The sequence below is a fragment of the Pseudorca crassidens genome, chromosome 3 (genome assembly GCF_039906515.1).
Source record: "Pseudorca crassidens isolate mPseCra1 chromosome 3, mPseCra1.hap1, whole genome shotgun sequence".
Taxonomy (NCBI): Eukaryota; Metazoa; Chordata; class Mammalia; order Artiodactyla; family Delphinidae; genus Pseudorca; species Pseudorca crassidens.
Genome location: NC_090298.1, coordinates 144,732,462 through 144,751,212, shown reverse-complemented (window position 1 = coordinate 144,751,212; position 18,751 = coordinate 144,732,462). Strand labels below are relative to the sequence as shown.

Here is an 18,751-nt window from a genome sequence, read left to right as displayed (position 1 = left end):
AGCAACAGAGCCCCAATGCAGCCAAAAATAAATAAATTAAATAAATTTAAAAAAAAAAGGTACAAAAGGTATACAGGGAAAAGTAAGTTTCCTGGGAATTCCCTGGTGGTCCAGTGGTTAGGACTCCGTACTTCCATTGCAGGGGTCATGGGTTCAATCCTTGGTCAGGGATGGTTGGGGAACTAAGACTAAGATCCCACAAGCCGCTCAGCATGGCCAAAAAAAAAAAAAAAAAAAGATAAGGTTCCTTTCACACTGACTCTCAGTCACTAAGTTCTCCCCAGAAGCAGTCACTGTTTCCAGTCTTTTGTATACTTCTAAAAATATTCTGTGCATATGATTGGGTTTTCACTCAAAGTTTGATCCGTAAAGAAGTCTTCATGAGAACAGCAGGTCATCCAAATTTAAATAACTATATGAGGTTGATGTATTGCCTGAACACCATAATTACAATATAAACATGCACCAGTAATAAATAAAATATTCTTTGTCCATCAGAAATAATTAAATCAACCACATCCTAGCTTATCCCTAGTAGGAGGGCGGCTAATTCTGCAACAGGTGGTTTTTAAAGGTCTCCTCTTAGGCCTTAGATGTCTCTATCTTGTTTAGTGTATAGTTTAAGGTTTTTTTGCTTTGTTTTGGTTGACTTACTATTTGAAATAGGAGAGGTAGCATGGCTTAGTGGGAAGAACAGGAGCTACGAAGACCTACATTCAGATGCCAGTTTTGTCACTTAAAACAGCTAGACTTTCGGCAAGTTACGAATCTGAGCCTCTCTCTTTTTTTTTTTTTTTTGCTTTACGCGGGCCTGTCACTGTTGTGGCCTCTCCCGTTGCGGAGCACAGCCACCGGACACACAGGCTCCACGGCCATGGCTCACGGGCCCAGCCGCTCCGCGGCATGTGGGATCTTCCCGGACCAGGGCACGAACCCATGTCCCCTGCATCAGCAGGCGGACTCTCAACCACTGCGCCACCAGGGAAGCCCTGTAAGATGGATTTAATAACATCTATATTAGGTGTTGTGAGCACTGAATGAGACAGGTAATTCAAAGTACCTTGTTTAATGACTGGCATGTGGCCATCAAGAAATGGTAGCTGCAATTATCAGTGGTGTCTGCCGGCAGTGGACGTTCCCTACATATGTGCAGAGCAAACAAGTAGTGAATTAGGCTGGAATTTCAGCTTCTCCACTAACTTCCAACGTTCTCAATCAACTTGGAAAGGAGCTTTATGACTTCGTGGCTTTGTAAACCTGCATGCCTGTTTAGGGTTCTTTGGGGTTTGCATTGTAGTGTTTTATAATCCACTCTTGTTTATTTCATCCTAGTGAAGTTGCCTCCGAGAATTTTCCTCTAATTTAAAAATTATTGAGGACCCAAAGACCTTATTTATGAGGGTTATATCTATCGATATAATTTACCATATTAGACATTAAAATTTTAAGATTTATTTGTAAATCATTAAAAAATAATAATAAACCCAAAACATGTTAACAGAAATAACTTTTTTTTTTTTTTTTTGCAGTACGTGGGCCTCTCATTGTTGGAACCTCTCCCGTTGCGGAGCACAGGCTCCGGGTGCGCAGGCTCAGCAGCTCCGCGGCATGTGGGACCCTCCCGGACCGGGACACAAACCCGTGTCCCCTGCATCGGCAGGCGGACTCTCAACCACTGCACCACCAGGGAAGCCCAGAAATAACATTTTTAAGGAAAATAGCTATATTTTCCAATACAAAACAAAAAAATGTTGCAAAAAGAGTGACATTGTGTTACATTTTTGCAAAATTCCTTAATGTCTGGTTTAGTAGAAGGCAAATGGATTCTTACAATGCTTCTGCATTCAGTCTGTGGCAATATGATGTTTTGGAAGAGAAGGAAGCAAAGGAAGAAAATTCAACCTCACACAGATTGGTAGTTAGAAAAGAGAGGACTTGGTGGACCCCCTGGGAGAGTCTCAGGGACTCCCCAGCAGTCCTGGGACCGCTGCCCAAAGTCTGGTTTATTTCCTGCAGGAGACTTTAAATGCCTTGAAAGCAGAGAATATTTCTTCATTCAGAGGGTCACTGAATCCTAGTTCCTGGCCTTCTCCACAGTTTTCACTTGGAACATGTGATAAAATGTTTTGGACAGACTGACTGATAGAGGGAGCTATTGGCCAATACTAGCCCACAAATATAATACCGAGATTAAAGATTTTTCTCTTTCACAGAGGCTGAAACAGATTTCGACAGAATTGGTGTCTGAACAGCCACATCCCTGTGCTCCCCAACACCTGCTTCTCAGAGAGGCTGCCAAGAAGGCAAGGCAAAAGTTAGACGTACCAAGATCAACTTAAAAATATCTGCATTTATTTTTAAAAGGGGAAAAAAATTTACAATAGCCAAAAAAGTGAAGGCAACCCAACTATCCAACCACGGATGAATGGAGAAACAAAACGTGGTATATACATACAGTTGAATATTATTCAGCCTTAAAAAGGATGGAAATTCTGATACATGCTACAACATGGATGAATCTAGAGGACATTATGCTAAGTGAAATAAGCCAGTCACAAAAAGACAAATGTTCTATGATTCCACTTATATCAGGTATCTTGAGTAGTCAAGCTTATAGAAACAGAAAGTAGGATGGTGGTTGCCAGGGGCGGGGGAAGGAGAGAATGGGGATTTGTTTAGTGCGTATGAAAATGTTCTGGAGATCAGGTGCACAACAGTGTGAATACTTAACACTATTGGACTGTACACTTAAAAGTGGTAAAGAAGGTTAAGTTTTATGTTATGTATATTTATTTTGCCACGATTAGAAATAAGTTTTTAAAAAAAGAAATGGGAAGAAAGAGCAAACTTTTTTCTCTAATTTAGTTCTGGCTGATTTCACCCTTTAACTATTCAATTCAGTTGTACAAGTGTTTATTGAGCACATTCTATGTATAAAGTGCTTCTAAGGAACAAAGATCAGTTAAACAGTGCCCATAATCAAGGAGTTTGCCCTCTAGTAGAGGGTTGGTTAATTTATACACACAAACAAGTAGAAGGCCACAAGACATGCAATAACAGAATGAAAATAGGTCTTGGTGAAGGTGATGCCTGGACTGGAACTTAAGGACAACAGAATTTCTGTAGAGACTGAGTTGTTGCGGGGGGCAGGATGAGCACAAAGGAGACCAACTAGTTTCCTGCCTTATCCTTCAGGTAAAGGCTTGGAATCGTGTTTCAAGAGATATTAAAGATCTTTGGTCCAATTTCTCATTTAATCCAGGAATCCATTCTAGTTGAATGAAGAAAGAAATCAGGAGACAATTCCAGGTAAGGAAATGTGACTATTGCTGGGAAAACATGGTCCAGGGTAAAGCACATTGGATTGGTTTATAGATTTGCTTTCCATCTGGCTTCTGCCTGAGAGCTCTGTCAACCTCTCTGAGAACTGGGTTCCTCTGTTCCAAGGTTGTCACATACTACAATGAACATATGTGAAAATCCTTGGCAAGCATTTGAAACTCCATGTTACCTTCTCCTTACTACTCTGGCTAATTTCTACTCCTCTTTCAAGGCTCAGCTCAGGACTGGCTGGGATGGAAAAGTTGTGCACTATGGTCCACTCTACCTTCACACTGCATTGAGTGGCCTGCTCACAAGTCCATCTCACCAGCCTGTGAACTCCCTGAGGGGAGGCAGTGTCTGTTTGATTTCTGTAACCCCCAAACTTGGAACAGTGCACAAGTCATTCAGTAGGTAAGTAGCTAAGAGCACTGGGCTTGAAAATCACACCGTCAAAGGTTAAATCCTGGCTCTGCCACTTAGTAGCTATGTGACTCTGGCCAAGATCCTTAACCTCCTCCCTGGGCCTCAGTTTCTTCAACGGCAAAGTGGGGATAATAATGAAAACGACTGCATAGGCTGTCGTGAGGTGTTTAAAACAAACTCAAACACTTAAAGCTCATGGCCCAGTGCCTGGCACACAGGAATTCTGAACAGAAACTTACTATTAAGTTCTTTATATGTTTGTTGCATAAGATAAAGCTGTAAATACCTACACTCTTTTCTTAAAAGGGTCACCTTCGTATCAGAAAACTTTGCTGAGCCCCTGGTGACTTACCCCTACCTCTGGGGGTCTGGGGTGACTGATGTCCCTCCAAGGAGCAGGACCCCAAGACCGGCCGGGGGTGGGCGGGGCTCTGTCTCCCGGTCCCCGGCGGGGCGGAGTCCGGCGCGAGGTCACGTGGGGTGCGGGAGGCGGGTCTTTGCGCGCGCAGGTCACGCGGCCGGTGTTGACACTTCCGGGTGGGACCACAGTGAGGCGGCGGGGCAGGGGCTGGCACCTCCCGCAGCAGCCATGGCGTATACGGGCCTCACCGTGCCTCTCATCGTGATGAGCGTGTTCTGGGGCTTCGTCGGCTTCCTGGTGCCCTGGTTCATCCCTAAGGGTCCCAACCGGGGGTAAGTGCGCCAGGCCTGCCTGGGGAGGGACGCGCGGTGAGGACCCGCAGAGCCGGGCGGGGGAGGGGGCGATTCCGCACCGGTCGGAGACCTTGCCCGGGTGATCCTGCCCTCCAGTCAGGCCCCGACCCCCGTACAGCCCCTCGACTTCCTTATCGCAGCAGCCTCAGTGTCTCCCGGCCTGAACGTGAGGAGGGTGACTTCCGGCGGACCCTCCTTGGGAAGGAGTTGTAGGGGAATTTTTTCTCATCACGTCTCTGTGTGGGGACGGTGCAGTCGGAAATGGGTTTATAAAGACTCAAGGAGAAGTTGGGGTTCGTCCCTAGACGTCTGTCGCCCCTTTAGCCCTGCCGTCCACCCAAATGAGGCCTCGTTTGCCTAAACTTTAAAGGAACGGATCAAATAAATAAAACAGAAATTGATCTCTCTGCCTCACAGACTGTCGCAGTTGCAGAGGACAAGCTTGTGCAGCAACGTTGAGCCCAGGCCTTGCATCTAGTGGGCGCCAGGCTCTAGCTGGGGCTTGATCTAGAGCGAGATTAATTATCAAAGAGTCGGAGGTATTGTTTAGAAACCCCTGCGTCATACCTTTCCAAGGGCTCTCCAGCCCTTGTATGTGAGTGTAACAAGCTCTTAGAATGATTGGTTAAGAAAGACTTTTTTCCCCCAGACTTCTTTGTTAGAGCTTTATCTGTTTTGTAAGTAAACTTTTTTTTTATTGTAGTATGAAACAGAGTCTTATCTTCAAAGGGGCTTTGGAACACCCTCTTTCTGGTTCCTCTTTGCCTTTTAGTCATTTTTTCCTCGGCGGCAAGATCATGTGGGGTGAAACTTAGACTGAAGTCACAGATTTGGGGGAACACCATCTCTTGTTTTATTCTTTGAAACGAATTGGTGGCTTCACAGTGCTCTGCATGCAGAGTAGACATTCAGTAAAAAGTTATTGAGTGGATAAGTCTATTGCCTTTATTAAAGGAAAGAAAATGCTATTACTTCCTTAATGTTTTGTGACCTGAACCCCTTTTGCTCTCTGGAATAAACTGTGTTAGACCTGTTACTTCCATCGAGCTTACAAGTAAATCATAATTTGTTTAAAAAGGAAAAATGGTGGATGAATTTCTGTCATTTCACTGTATTAGGTTCCTCTTCCCCACCCCACCCCTAACGTCAGTTATATAGGGTCATCTTTCCAGCCTGTAATAGATGATTTAGAGTGTCAGAATTCTGGGGTTATTAAAACAATTTGTATTAACCAAATTTAATTCCTTGGGCTTGTTTCTCCTACTGGAATTAGAGAACAACATAGTACTCTTTTGTTGTGTTTCTGTCTTCAGCTGTTTCATTACCCACTGTCTGTCTTCCTTTCCAGCCTTCATACTCAGAAAGCATTTATTAATGTTCTGGTAGTGTTGATCACTCCTTTCTTGAAGACCCCCATTTGGGGCCCACCATGCCCAGCCTTGGGTCTTGATGCCACTGGTGTTACCCGGGGTAATGAAACGCCTCCAGTGGTCCATGGGCTACTCAGTTCCTAGCCCTAGTGTCACTATTCAGGTTTGACCTGCTAGTGATATGTTATCTGGATCTAATTCATAGCCTCCACCTCAGTCCTTGTATTTCCTGCTCTTGGCAGGATTGAGCAGGTCTTAAAACACTAGGTGTCTCCTAGGAGTTACTGTATTACACTTTGAGAAACACTGCTCCCGGCTGGATGATCCCTATGACCTTGGATAGTTTAGTTAACTTTTCCATGTTCCTGTTTCCTCATTGTAAAATGGAAATATTAGTACTGAATTAGTATTAGTTCCCCTTTACCTTCTGAAAAGACTGCAAGTGATTTTTTTTTTTTTAAATACACGAAGGAGCTGAATTGATTCAAGGACTATGGTGAATTTTTAACACGGGAGAGCATTTCTGATTTGAAGGATTAAAAACATCTTCGTTAAGGAGCTAAGTAAAGGTGCTGTGTGAGAAGGGAAGAAAGGAGACTTTGCTGTTAAATCCTCTTCTCTGAGATCCCTGCACATCAGAATGCAGAAACCTGGGTGATTAGGAGGTTTTCAGGACCTCATGAAGCTGGGGGGAAAAGGGAGCAAAAGGGGAAAAACTCTTCTGAATCTATGTATAACCTAAAACAAGCCTCTTACTCTCATCTTTTCTACAACTGAAAAAGGGCTGGATAAAATGAAGTCTGTACCTGGAGTACTGGTTCCTGACCATTCCTATTTTTCATGATTTCCCATTCTCCTCTTTAGGAATCCACAGATTCTCTGAAAGCTTCAGATTTTTTCACAGTGGCTCCCTTAGCAGTAGTTGTGGGGGAGGGAATGGGGACAGAGCACAGGGATTAGTGTTACAGTTCAGTCAGCTCCAATTTTTTCAGACATAACATTTTTGAACATTCAGAAAAATAGAGTAGTACAGGTGTTGTATAACACCACCTAGATTCAATAATGCTGACATATTCATATTTGCTTTATATTTGCTTTGTCTGTGAATCCAGGTGTGCATACATACATACGTAATTTTGCTGAATCATTTGAAGGTAAATTGCAGTTATCATGAAACTTCACCCCTAAACTCTTCAGCAGGCAATAACTTAGAAGAAGCACATTAGGAACTGGTATTTTAATGAAGCACATTAGGAACTGATATCTTAATTAAAAAATTTTTTTTCTTTTCTTTTTGGCTGCATTGTGCCGTGCGGCTTGTGGGATCTTAGTTCCCTGACCAGGGATCGAACCCGCACAGTGGAAGCGTGGAGTCCTAGCCACTGGACCACCAGGGAATTCCCATGAGGGAGCGTTTGATATCGAACTATTAATCAAATAGTACAGAGGGGCCTCAGCTGTTTCCGATCTCTGAGTTGGTCTTTTGGGGAAGGGAAAGACTGAGGGAGGGATTCCAGGTTGGGGCAGGGGAATGGAAGAAGAGGAGCAGAAGCTTGGGATGGAGAATAATAAACATGATGTGCAACCCCCAATACCTATTTATATATGTACTATAAGGTACATGTTTTGAAGAATGTGCCTTCAGGATATATCCAGAGTCTGACCGGTTCTCACTACAGGCACTGCTACCAGAGTGGTCCATTGGTGCAATTCCCCACTAACTGGTATTTCTGCTTTTCCTTTTGCTTTCTCTTCCCTAGTCTATTTCCACCCTGCAGAGAGATCCTATTAGAATTTGGGTCAGATTTTGTCAGTCTTCTCCTCAAATCCCTCCAAAATAGCTTCCCTTTTCCTTTCAGAGGCTACCAGATACCTCTGACCTCACTTCCTACCAGGCTGTCCTTGCTCAGCTCAGCCACACTGGCCTCTGTCCTCTTTGAATGCCTGATACCCTCTCACCAGGAACCTTTGCTTTGCTAAACTTCAGGGGTTTTCATCCCTTTTGTTCACTCCTCTCTCCCCAGAGCCTGGTGCATACAAGTCACTCTGAATCTGTTGAATGGACAAGCCAGTGTATTAACCACAGAAAATATATGCACACACACAGAATTTCTAAAGGATGAGTTAAACATAATATATATAGGAGTTCAGATATTTGCCCCCTGCCTTCTAGGAGATAGTCTTTCTTACTCTATGGGGTGTGGAGACCCCGTCTTTGGAAGTCACGCCTGTGAATGATGGGGGAGCATTGAAAGGTGATAAGCTGCAGAGTGATGTAATGAAAGGAATATTTTAGAAAGATTAACCCAAGGTGATTGTAGAATGAATGAAAGATTGTATGGATAGAATGAAAGGGAAGGAAGAAAGTTTTGAATCTGCCAGCAGTTAGCCAGGCAGACCTGATAAATTTTGATTTTAACGATGGGAATAGAAAGGAAAAAAATCCGCATAAGGAGAGCTGCTTCAAAGGACTAATCCACAGCATTTGGTGACTGAAGGTGCAGGGGAGGCATGAGTAAAAAGATGACAGATTGGAGGGGTGGGTCAGATGGGTGGAAATGGCAGAGCTTCTCTGGAGTAGGAGATTTAAATTTGGAAAGAGAAATGGGAAAAGAATATCATGAATTCAATTTTTTAAACGTTGAAATTCAGCTGATCAGAGATCCAGGTTTAACTATTTTTCAGACAGGAATGGAGATGGGGAGAGGTCAAGGCTAGAAAGTCATATTTTGGTAACACGGAAGAGCTAAATCGGACTCCACATTGGATCTGTTTCTTTGACTTTAACCTTTGCTTTTCATTGCTTTTGTTATTATAATCATACATAATGGCCTGCCTCAGGGAACCCTGTCCCTCTGCTAGCCCTGCTTACCTGTGAATGGCTGCAAAAAAGAAGAAACTAACACATCCCCTCACGGAGGCTGGTCATTCCAGATGTTTTGCAAGACTGATGGCCCTTTTACTTTACTTCCTCACCGCCTCTCCCTCTTTGATTCTATAAAAGAAACTGGCATCCAGACCCAGAGAAGATGGTTTTTCGGAGACACCAGTCTGCCATCTTCTCGGGCTGCCGGCTTTCCCAATAAAGTCGTATCCCTTGCCTCAACACCTCGTCTCCGATTCATTGGCCTGTCGTGCGGTGAGCAGAGCGAGCTTGGACTCAGTAACATTTTTAGCAGTATAGTGTCATTTCATATACCAAATAGGGCAGTTACTTGGATGTCAAAGCTATTACCAGTACAGCCTTTTGTGTTCAGTTTCAGATGGGTTTGGATTAGACCCCTAAACTGTGGCATCAGTACACATTCCCTTAAATACAAATGTTAATGACTTCCGTAGAATTCTGCTGTGTGCACCCCAGGGCACCCTGCTGTCTCTGGTGTTTGAACAGATTGAGATGTATTTTCCTGGTTGTGCAATCCTTGCCAGGTTTGATCACCTGGGAAGGGAACTTAAACCTCCTGCAAAGTCTGCATAGTTTGCTAGTTATCTAATGCTTGCACTTTTTTTTTTCCTCCAGAGTTATCATCACCATGTTGGTGACCTGTTCCGTTTGCTGCTATCTCTTGTAAGTAGTTTTTTCCTAAAACAATAAGCAGTTATTCCTGGTATTTATCATATGTGTGAATAAAAGTTAAATACGTGGAGCATGATTGTCATGAAACTTTACATTTTTGTTTCACTGGGGCTTGTTCCTGGTGTAACATCTAGAAATGGTATCCTAAGGTTGAAAAGAACACTTTTCCTATGTTCAGGATATATACCTAAGAACTGTACAGATGCTCAGTTCTTCTGGCAATACAAGTGTAATTTATTTGGCACAAATTTCAATCATACAATTAGCCAGAAATTGTCATCGTACTGCTTTATATTTTACTACTGTGAAGTATTTGAGCCTACTCATTTCACTTAAATTTCTCACTATGAAGCCAATAAAGCCATTCTTTATTATGTATTTATTTTTGTCTGCGTTGGGTCTTCATTGCTGTGCGTGGGCTTTCTCTAGTTGTGGCGAGTTGGGGCTTCTCTTGTTGCAGAGCACGGGCTCTAGGCGCGTGGCCTTCCGTAGTTGTGGTACATGGGCTCAGTAGTTGTGGCTCATGGGCTGTAGAACGCAGGCTCAGTAGTTGTGGTGCACGGGCTTAGTTGCTCTGCGGCATGTGGGATCTTCCTGGACCAGGGCTCAAACCCACGTCCCCTGCATTGGCAGGCGGATTCTTAACCACTGCACCACCAGGGAAGTCCTGCCATTCTTTATTATAACTTTTGTTTTATCTCATGAATAGAAGTTGAGCTAGAATTGTGATTGAGTAGAGTAAGGGTAATTTTTTTAAACAATTCATTATACACTGTATCAAAGTATGATAATAGTTGGCATCTGTTCGAATAGATTATATAAACTTGAATGAAAGCTTTGGGATATGTGAGGTAATTTCTCAACATATATTTTTGGAATACTGTTTAAAATGGCAAAACTGCATTTGAACTATTATTATTTTTTATTTCTTTGCGGTACATGGGCCTCTCACTGTTGTGGCCTCTCCCATTGCGGAGCACAGGCTCTGGACGCACAGGCTCAGCAGCCATGGCTCACGGGCCCAGCCGCTCCGCGGCATGTGGAATCTTCCCGGACCGGGGCACGAACCTGTGTCCCCTGCATCGGCAGACGGACTCCCAACCACTGAGCCACCAGGGAAGCCCTATTTTTTTTTTAATTAATTAATTTTTGGCTGCATTGGGTCTTCATTACTGCACGGGCTTTCTCTAGTTGTGGCGAATGGGGACTTCTCTTGTTGCAGAGCACGGGCTCTAGGTGTGCAGGCTTCAGTAGTTGTGGCTCGTGGGCTCTAGAGTGCGGGCTCAGTAGTTGTGGCTCGCGGGCTCTAGAGCACAGGCTCAGTAGTTGTGGCGCACAGGCTTAGTTGCTCCGTGGCATGTGGGATCTTCCTGGACCAGGGCTCAAACCCATGTCCCCTGCATTGGCAGGTGGATTCTTAACCACTGTGCTACCAAGGAAGTCCCAGTTGAACTATTCTTTCTTTTTTTTTTTTAATTGAGATATATTTCACATACCATAGAATTTATCCTTTTAGGGATTGCCTGTTAAGAGTTTAGAACCAGCAATTCTCTTTTTTTAAAGAGAGCTTGCTAGCTTCCTGAGACTTCCTTATATGGAAAGTATTGGTGATGGCCAACTCTTGCTTAGTGCCCACATGTGGTAGGAAGCAGCATTCTAATCCTGTGATGAAAGGCTGTGGCTCTGAATCTATGAATTTCTTGTATCCTGGGACTTTTGCACTAAGGTTTTTCAAAGAGGTTTGTGGGTATGAGCCAGTTCTGGTTGTTGGCATAGATCAAAATCTGCCCCTGACAAAGAGTTATTACCATGAATTTTGGCTATCTGGCCATTCGGTCACTTGCTTCAGTGCAACTTGAAGTGTTTAAAGCTGAATCATATAGCACTATAGAAGTTTGGCTAAATGATGATGATGTTGTTTGACTGCCTTGATACGAGTGCTTATGTGATGAGACTTTATGCAGTTGGCTTGTTTAGTCTTTTCGTTTTAGTTAGAAAGGTAAAAAAGAGGCCTTTTCAGGTCATAGCTCAGCCCCCAGAATGGAAGTCTGACATGTAGCGAATAGAGGGCATTCTTATCCTAGCTGTGTTTAACTCTAAAGAGTAAATGAGAAGCAGTACATGCATCATCAAGAATTCCTCGTTTAAGTAGGGGTGACTGAGTACCAGCCTATCCTACCGAATCTCCTCTAGAAATTACAGCAAGGAAGCCCTTAATCAATCCAGGAGCCAAGGAGTGGTCCTGTAATTGAAAAAGCCTTTGTTTTCATTCCTTTGATCTCTACTGCATGAGCAGTAAGGTTAGTGGTGGGGTCTTAAAAAAAAAAAAAAAAAGACAAAATTATTGAGCAGAGGAATGACTTGAGATTAAACCAAGATGAGGTTAAAATGTTTTGTGACTTTCTGGTCCTCCATCGTCTTTGAAATCTGGTTAATTTTCCTGTTATTCTCTTTTTTTAAAAAAAAAATAAATTTATTTATTTATTTACGGCTGTGTTGGGTCTTCGTTGCTGTGTGCGGGCTTTCTCTAGTTGTGGTGAGCGGGGGCTACTCTTCGTTGCAGTGCACAGGCTTCTCATTGTCATGGCTTCTCTTGTTGCAAAGCACAGGCTCTAGGCACGTGGGCTTCAGTAGTTGTGGCACGTGGGCTCAGTAGTTGTGGCTTGCGGGCTCTAGAGCGCAGACTCAGTAGTTGTGGCGCATGGGCTTAGTTGCTCCGCAGCATGTGGGATCTTCCCGGACCAGGGCTCGAGCCTGTGTCCCTACATTGGCAGGCGGATTCTTAACCACTGCTCCACCAGGGAAGCCCCTGATACTGTCTTTAAAACAGGCAGGAGACCTGTCAGTCTCATGCCTCCTATCTTCACTTTCAAGTGTAAAATAAAATAATTGGACTTGGTTGGAAATGGTGTCACTTTGAGTATTAGTGACTTAGTTGAGGACAGTCTGTGAGCCCTTACCTCTCTTGCTGTCTAGCTTTTTTCCTTTGTCCCAATGTGCTGGTGACTGCTCTATTGACAGTGGGTCAGTACTGTCATCGATGTATTAATAAAGTTAGTTAGTACACAGTGTTCCAACATTAAATGCTTCTGGAGGCCATTTTATGGGGAAATGAGCTGGGTGGTATAGACTTTATGCAATTGTTTTTTTCTTTTGTTTCTTTGAAACCTGATCATATATCCTATTTAGCGAAATATCTGCCTGAAGCATACAGGTGGAATTCAAATCCCAAGTATTTTACATCCTTATTCCACAAAGGGGTGGGATTTCTGTAACAAATTTAATTTGAAATTCAAAGGACACTTTACTGTTTGGCACTAGTACATATAGTTTCTTGAAAATACCTCATTTGCAATTAAGACACCCCCAAAGAAACTAGATTTCCTAAACAAAGTCATGTTTTGCAATACATTCATAGACTTTTGAATTGCCTTCTCTTTGTGGCACTTTTTCCCTCCTTCCAGTTTGTTCTAGTTGAAGGTTAGATTCCGCCAGCCGAACCTTGTTTGAGCTCTGAATAAATCAGGATCTCTGCCAGTACAACCAGCTTGTGTTGCTAGCTCAGCAGAGTAAAGTCTGAATGCTCTACATCTGGTTTCCTCTCTAAGGCACAAGATCACTTTTGTTTCTTAAGCATACAGGCCTTTTAGTTACTATTCTATACTTTCTCTTGGTCTTTGGTTAGTTGTTAATGTCGGGTTATGTTGTAGCTTACCCAGAGTTACAAAACTCACATCCTAGGGGTAAAGTAGAAATTTAGTGTTGTGTTGTGAAGGTACAATTGCTTCTTGGAAAACATGCTGTATCTTTAGCACTTGACTAATTGTAAATCTTACCAGCAGAGTGATACAGGAAAAAAAATGTTGACTAGGAGACCAGGAGACCTTGGTTCTGCTAGGCTGAATAATATTTGGCGTGATTATGTTGTAGTGTGGTTTGGTAAATTTTTAAATAAGATGCTGTGTGTGAAAACTTATAACAAAGGATAAGAAAAATATAGTATTATCAGTGATTTTTAAAAATAAATTATTTTAATTCAAAGAACTATATGTTACTTGTAAGCACAGTTTGCTTACATTGCCTTTGTAGCATTCATTTTATTGGGCCTTATTAGAGTTCATTCACTCAACTTATTTATTGTTAATAATAATATATACTAATAGTACTATAATGAACCTACTGTGTACCAGGCACTGGATATATAGCAGAAATATTCTGCCTGCCCTCTTTTTTAAATAAATTCATTTATATTTTTAATTTATTTTTGGCTGCGTTGGATCTTCGTTGCTGCGCGTGGGCTCTCTCTAGTTGTGGTGAGCAGGGGCCTACTCTTCGTTGCGGTGCACAGGCTTCTCATTGCGGTGGTTTCTCTTGCGGCGGAGCGCAGGCTCTAGGCAAGCAGGCTTCAGTAGTTGCAGCACACGGGCTCAGTAGTTGTGGCTCGCGGGCTCAGTAGTTGTGGTGCACGGGCTTAGTTGCTCTGCGGCATGTGGGATCTTCCCAGACCAGAGCTCGAACCCGTCTCCCCTGCATTGGTAGGCGGATTCTTAACCACTGTGCCACCAGGGAAGTCCCCTCCCTGCCCTCTTCAGGGAGGGGAGAGAGGCAGCAAAACAGAGAGCCAGTGAAGCCGCCAATCACTTCCCCAAGAGGTTTCCTCATCTACTCATTCTCCCAAACCCCTACTCTGTGGCCCCCAAACGAGTCCGCCTCACTCACTTCTCCAGCCCCCTAATACTGCCCATCTCACAGGACCTGCACAGCTTTCAGACACTTTCCCCTACGTGTCTAGGAATTTGCAGATCCACAGTTGAGCCCAACCTTGCTTTGGTCCTGCCTCTAGAGCCAGTTTGAGGACAGGACATGATTACCTCCCAGGGCCAGGGTTCTTCACTTTGGTTTCCCACCAAGTACCCACAGCTAGTCAGTTTCTAGAATGTTCTTTACTATAGCATGCTTTGTTTTGTTTTTTAAGCTTTCTGTTTTTGGACTTTTAAAACTTACTGTATGCTCTCTACAAAAGTAGAATAATGTAATGAATGAACCTTCACGTGTCTGTCATCCATGTTGAAAAATTATCAACTCTTGTTACATCCCCACACACTTTCGCTTTCCACCCCAGATTTTTTTGAAGCAAATCCCAGACATCAGTTTATCTGTAAATATTTCAATATATGTATATCTCTAAAAAGTAATCATTCTTTTTTCAAGTATAGCCCCAAACCATTATCACACAAAAAAAGTTAATTCCTTTATATCATCAAATATCATTTAAATTTCTGTAGTTGTCTCATATACTTTATTTATATATTTATTTTACAGTTTGTTTGAATGAAGATGCTCATAAAGACCCTGCATTGCGATTAGCGATGTGTCTTTCAAGTCTCTATTGGTTTCTTCTCCAAATCTCTTTTTTTCCTGGCATATTTTAATAGAAAAAAACCCAGATTGTTTGCCCCATAGTTTTCCAGAGTCTGTTCCTTATTAACTGCATACCCATGGTGTCATTTAACATAATCCTCTTTCTTCTGTATTTCCTGTAAATTGGTAGTCATACTTAGGGGCTAGATCACATTCAGGTTCAATTTTTTGTTAAGTCTGTTTTATAAATGGTGTTGATATTTTCATCAGGGGTACATCATGTCTGACTTTTCTTTGTGTTGTTGGCATCACTGATGATGTTCTATTTCTATAACTTCTTATTTATTCATTAGCTAGAATATGTCCATAAAGATTTACTTCATCAACTATTTTGTCATTCAAATAACTGAAAAACGGTTCACAAAGAAAAGCTAGGATATATGTGTGCTCTTCTCTCTGCTTACCTGTTTCAAAATAATAAATTGTTTCCTTAGCATCTTCCAGTGGTGAGTAATGATTTTTGTTTTGTGTTAGTATCATTATGATCTGATACAATTAAACATATTTGATGTATTTCAATCCAATATAATTAGTATCTCTTTGGTGTTCAAATTGTCTCACCTTTGGCCAGTAGAAGCACCTGTATATGACCTTCTGTTAGCTGGTTGGTGGGGTCTGTCTTCATCTCCAGCTTTGAAGCTCCTTCAGACAGGAAATGTGTTTGGCGTAGGTGAAATGTCTGTCTTGTCTCTCCATAGATTGGTAATTTTTGTGTGTCTCTCTCCTGTCTTGTTTGGTGATGTCTGCTAATAAAAGGAAATAGCGGCATCAGTCCTGGAAAACAGTGGGTAATTAAAATTAAATTTGTTCCTGAGATATGAAGTCCTCCTGCCCTTCCTCCTTTCAGCTTGGAACTCAGGTGGATAGCCAGAGGAAGCCATGTTCTGTTTTAGCTAATTTGCTTGTTGCCTTCGTGGGTTTTTCTGTTTGTATCTCTCATTTATAGTTGTCTGTGTGTTCCACAGCTTTGTTACCCATCTTGCCCTAGAATTCAACTAGTAAGTATTTCGTAGAATACCTACTCTGTGCCAGTTCCTGGGTTTATGATAGAGAACCACGTCCCTGCCCTCCTAGAGGTGACAGTCCAGTGAAGGGAGTCAGACAAGCAGGTTAACAACAGTAGCAGCAAAGCTGTTCTTGATTTGTAATAGACAAGGTGAGAAGGTGCTTTAAGGAGCCAAACAGGGTGCTGTGATAGAGAACAGTGAAGGGGTGGGAGGGAGGGAGGGTTTATTGAGAGCGCTCACAGAAAGCCTGTTGGAGGAGGAGTTAGCCATGGGGGCAGCTGGAGGCCCGGTCTTCTGCAAACACGAAGGCACTGAGAGGTAAGGAGCTTGGAATGTTCTGGGAGGGTAGTGTGATGGGGTTTGATAGTGAGGCGAGGAGTGGTAGGTTTGGGATTTAGGTGAGGGCCAGGTCATGTAGGATTTTATGGGCTTGGGGTTTAGGTTTTATTTTAAGTAGATAGGAAATCTTTTCAGATTGTAAATAACGGAGTGATTTGGTCAGATGACCACTTTGGCTGCTCTGTGGAGAGCAGGCTGCTTGGAGGCCAGAGTGGAAGCAGGGCCACAAGTTAGGAGGTTACGGCATTCATTCAGGTGAGGAATCTTTGTGGTTTGGTCTGAGGTGGTGATAGTGAAGATAAAGGGGGTGCACAGATTTGAGAACTAATTTGGGAGTAGAATTTATTGGTCCTGCAGGTGGAGGAGGTGGGAGGAATCAGCGGTGGGTCCTTGGTTTCTGGATTGGGCCATTTACCAAGATGGTGAAGACTTGGGACAGGACAAATTTCAAAACAAAACTTCAGTTAAGTTCGTGCGAAGATTGAGATGCCTGTGAGCCTTCTAAGAGACATCAAATAGGAAACTGGATATAAGAAGAGAGATTGGAGGCCATACGAGTGCATGTAATTGCCTAAGACAGGGGTTTTCTATGAGGCTGGCATCCAGTAGGTAGAGGCCAGGGATGCTGCTGAACATCCTACGCTGCACAGTGCAGCCCTCCTCCCCACAGTGCAGAATTATGCAGCCCCAGATGTCAGTAGTGCTAAGGTGGAGAAACCTGACCAAAGGGAAGGATGGCGAGAGAAGAGAAGAGAGGTTAGGGCCAAACCTGAGGAATGCCAACATTTAGGTGTTGTAGAGATGAGGAAGAGCCAGCAAAGGACAAACTCAAGCCTCCTCTGTCAAATAAGGGGGAGTGACTGGCACAAATGAGAGGGTAGTAAAGTCAGTAGGCACGCATACCCAAGCAGAAGGCAGTTCTTCGTGAGAGTGGGAGAGAATTGTCTGCAGGCAGCAGAGGGAGCAAAGAAGTTATTGATGCCATTGCCAAAGCCTGAGCTGTCTGTTGTAAGAATAAGCAGCCTTCTCAGCTTGAGAGAGCCTCAGGGGGGAGCCCGGCTTCAGTGATGCTGGAGTTGGGGAAGTGTGAGAATAGAAGGTATGAGTGGCAGATCACTGACCAAGTTACAGAGAAGACAGTGCACGGGTTTGGGAGAAACAAAAGGGAGCGAAGTTGGATCGAGTGTTGAGAAGGGCAGAGCAGTCTGGGAATGGGATTTGGGTCATATTAGATGGTCCTGGGAGGTCTGGAAAATTTTTTTCCGGCAAAAATTGAGATAAACAAAGATATGAGACCTGTTGAACAACTTCTTATCATTTACCTTATTAAGCAAGGACTTGGACCTAAAGGCTTTCCGCTATAGCCTGACCTTGGAGAGGGTTTGGCAGTTAGGCAAGACTGCTTCCAAGGGCCACCGGCACTAAAATGGTGGGGTCAAGCTTTGTTTTTGTTGCTGTTGTTTTGTTTTGTTTTCCCAATACAGATATCTAGTGGTCACTGCGCCATTTGTTGAAAAGACTTTCCCTTCTCCATTAAATTGCTTTGGCATCTTTGTTCAAAATGGTTTGACCATATATGTGTGAGTCTATTTACAGACTGTCTATTCTGTTCATTGATCTGTTTGTCCAGCCTTATGATAATACCACACTCTTTTGATTACTATAGCTTTATATTGAAATCAGGAAATGTAAGTCCTCTGTTTGTTCTTCAGGTTTATTTTGGCTATTCTAAAATAGCCATATACATTTTAGAATCAACTTGTCAGTTTCAACAACAACAAAAAAACCTGTTGAAATTTTAATTGGGGTTGTGTTGAATCTGTAGATAAGTTTGGAGAGAGCAAACAATATTGAGTCTTCTGATAATGAACATGGTATATCTCTTCATTTATTTCAGTTCTCTTTTCTTTGTTTCCTTCTCCTTACTTTGGGTTTAATTTGCTCTTTTTTTCTAGGCTGTTAAAGTGGAAACTAAGAGCATTGATTTAAACTTCCCTTTTTTTAAAATTCATTTATTTGGTTGTGCCTGGTCTTAGTTGTGGCAGGCAGGCTCCTTAGTTGCAGCTTGTGGGCTCCTTAGTTGTGTCATGGTAACTCTTAGTTGTGGCATGTGAACTCTTAGTTGTGGCATGCATGTGGGATCTAGTTCCCTGACCAGGGATCGAACCCGGGCACCCTACATTGGGAGCACGGAGTCTTAACCACTGTGCCACTAAGGAAGTCCCTCCTTCTTTTTATTATTTTTATTTTATTTTTATTTTTTTTAATTTAATTAATTTAATTTTTTGGCTGCGTTGGGTCTTCGTTGCTGTGTGTGGGCTTTTCTCTCTAGTTGTGGCAAGCGGGGGCTACTCTTCGTTGCGGTGCGGTAGCTTCTCTTGTTGCGGAGCACAAGCTCTAGGCACACGGGCTTCAGTAGTTGCAGCACGTGGGCTCAGTAGTTGCGGCACATGGGCCCTAGAGCATGCAGTCTTCAGTAATTGTGGCGTGTGGGCCCAGTAGTTGTGGCTCGCGGGCTCTAGAGTGCATGCTCAGTAGTTGTGGCACACGGGCTTAGTTGTTCCATGTCATGTGGG

General features: G+C 43.0%; 1 protein-coding gene across 1 annotated transcript in view; it reads left to right on the top strand.

The window, feature by feature from the left end:
* The first annotated feature begins 4,255 nt into the window (after positions 1–4,255).
* The window catches only part of ATP6V0E1 (ATPase H+ transporting V0 subunit e1), a 34,935-nt gene continuing 20,439 nt past the window's right edge, over positions 4,256–18,751 (top strand). The window contains exons 1-2 of the mRNA XM_067732835.1: positions 4,256–4,440; positions 9,352–9,399. Coding sequence (XP_067588936.1) covers positions 4,337–4,440; positions 9,352–9,399 — 152 coding nt within the window. The 5' untranslated portion in view covers positions 4,256–4,336. The remainder of the gene's footprint in view (positions 4,441–9,351; positions 9,400–18,751) is intronic.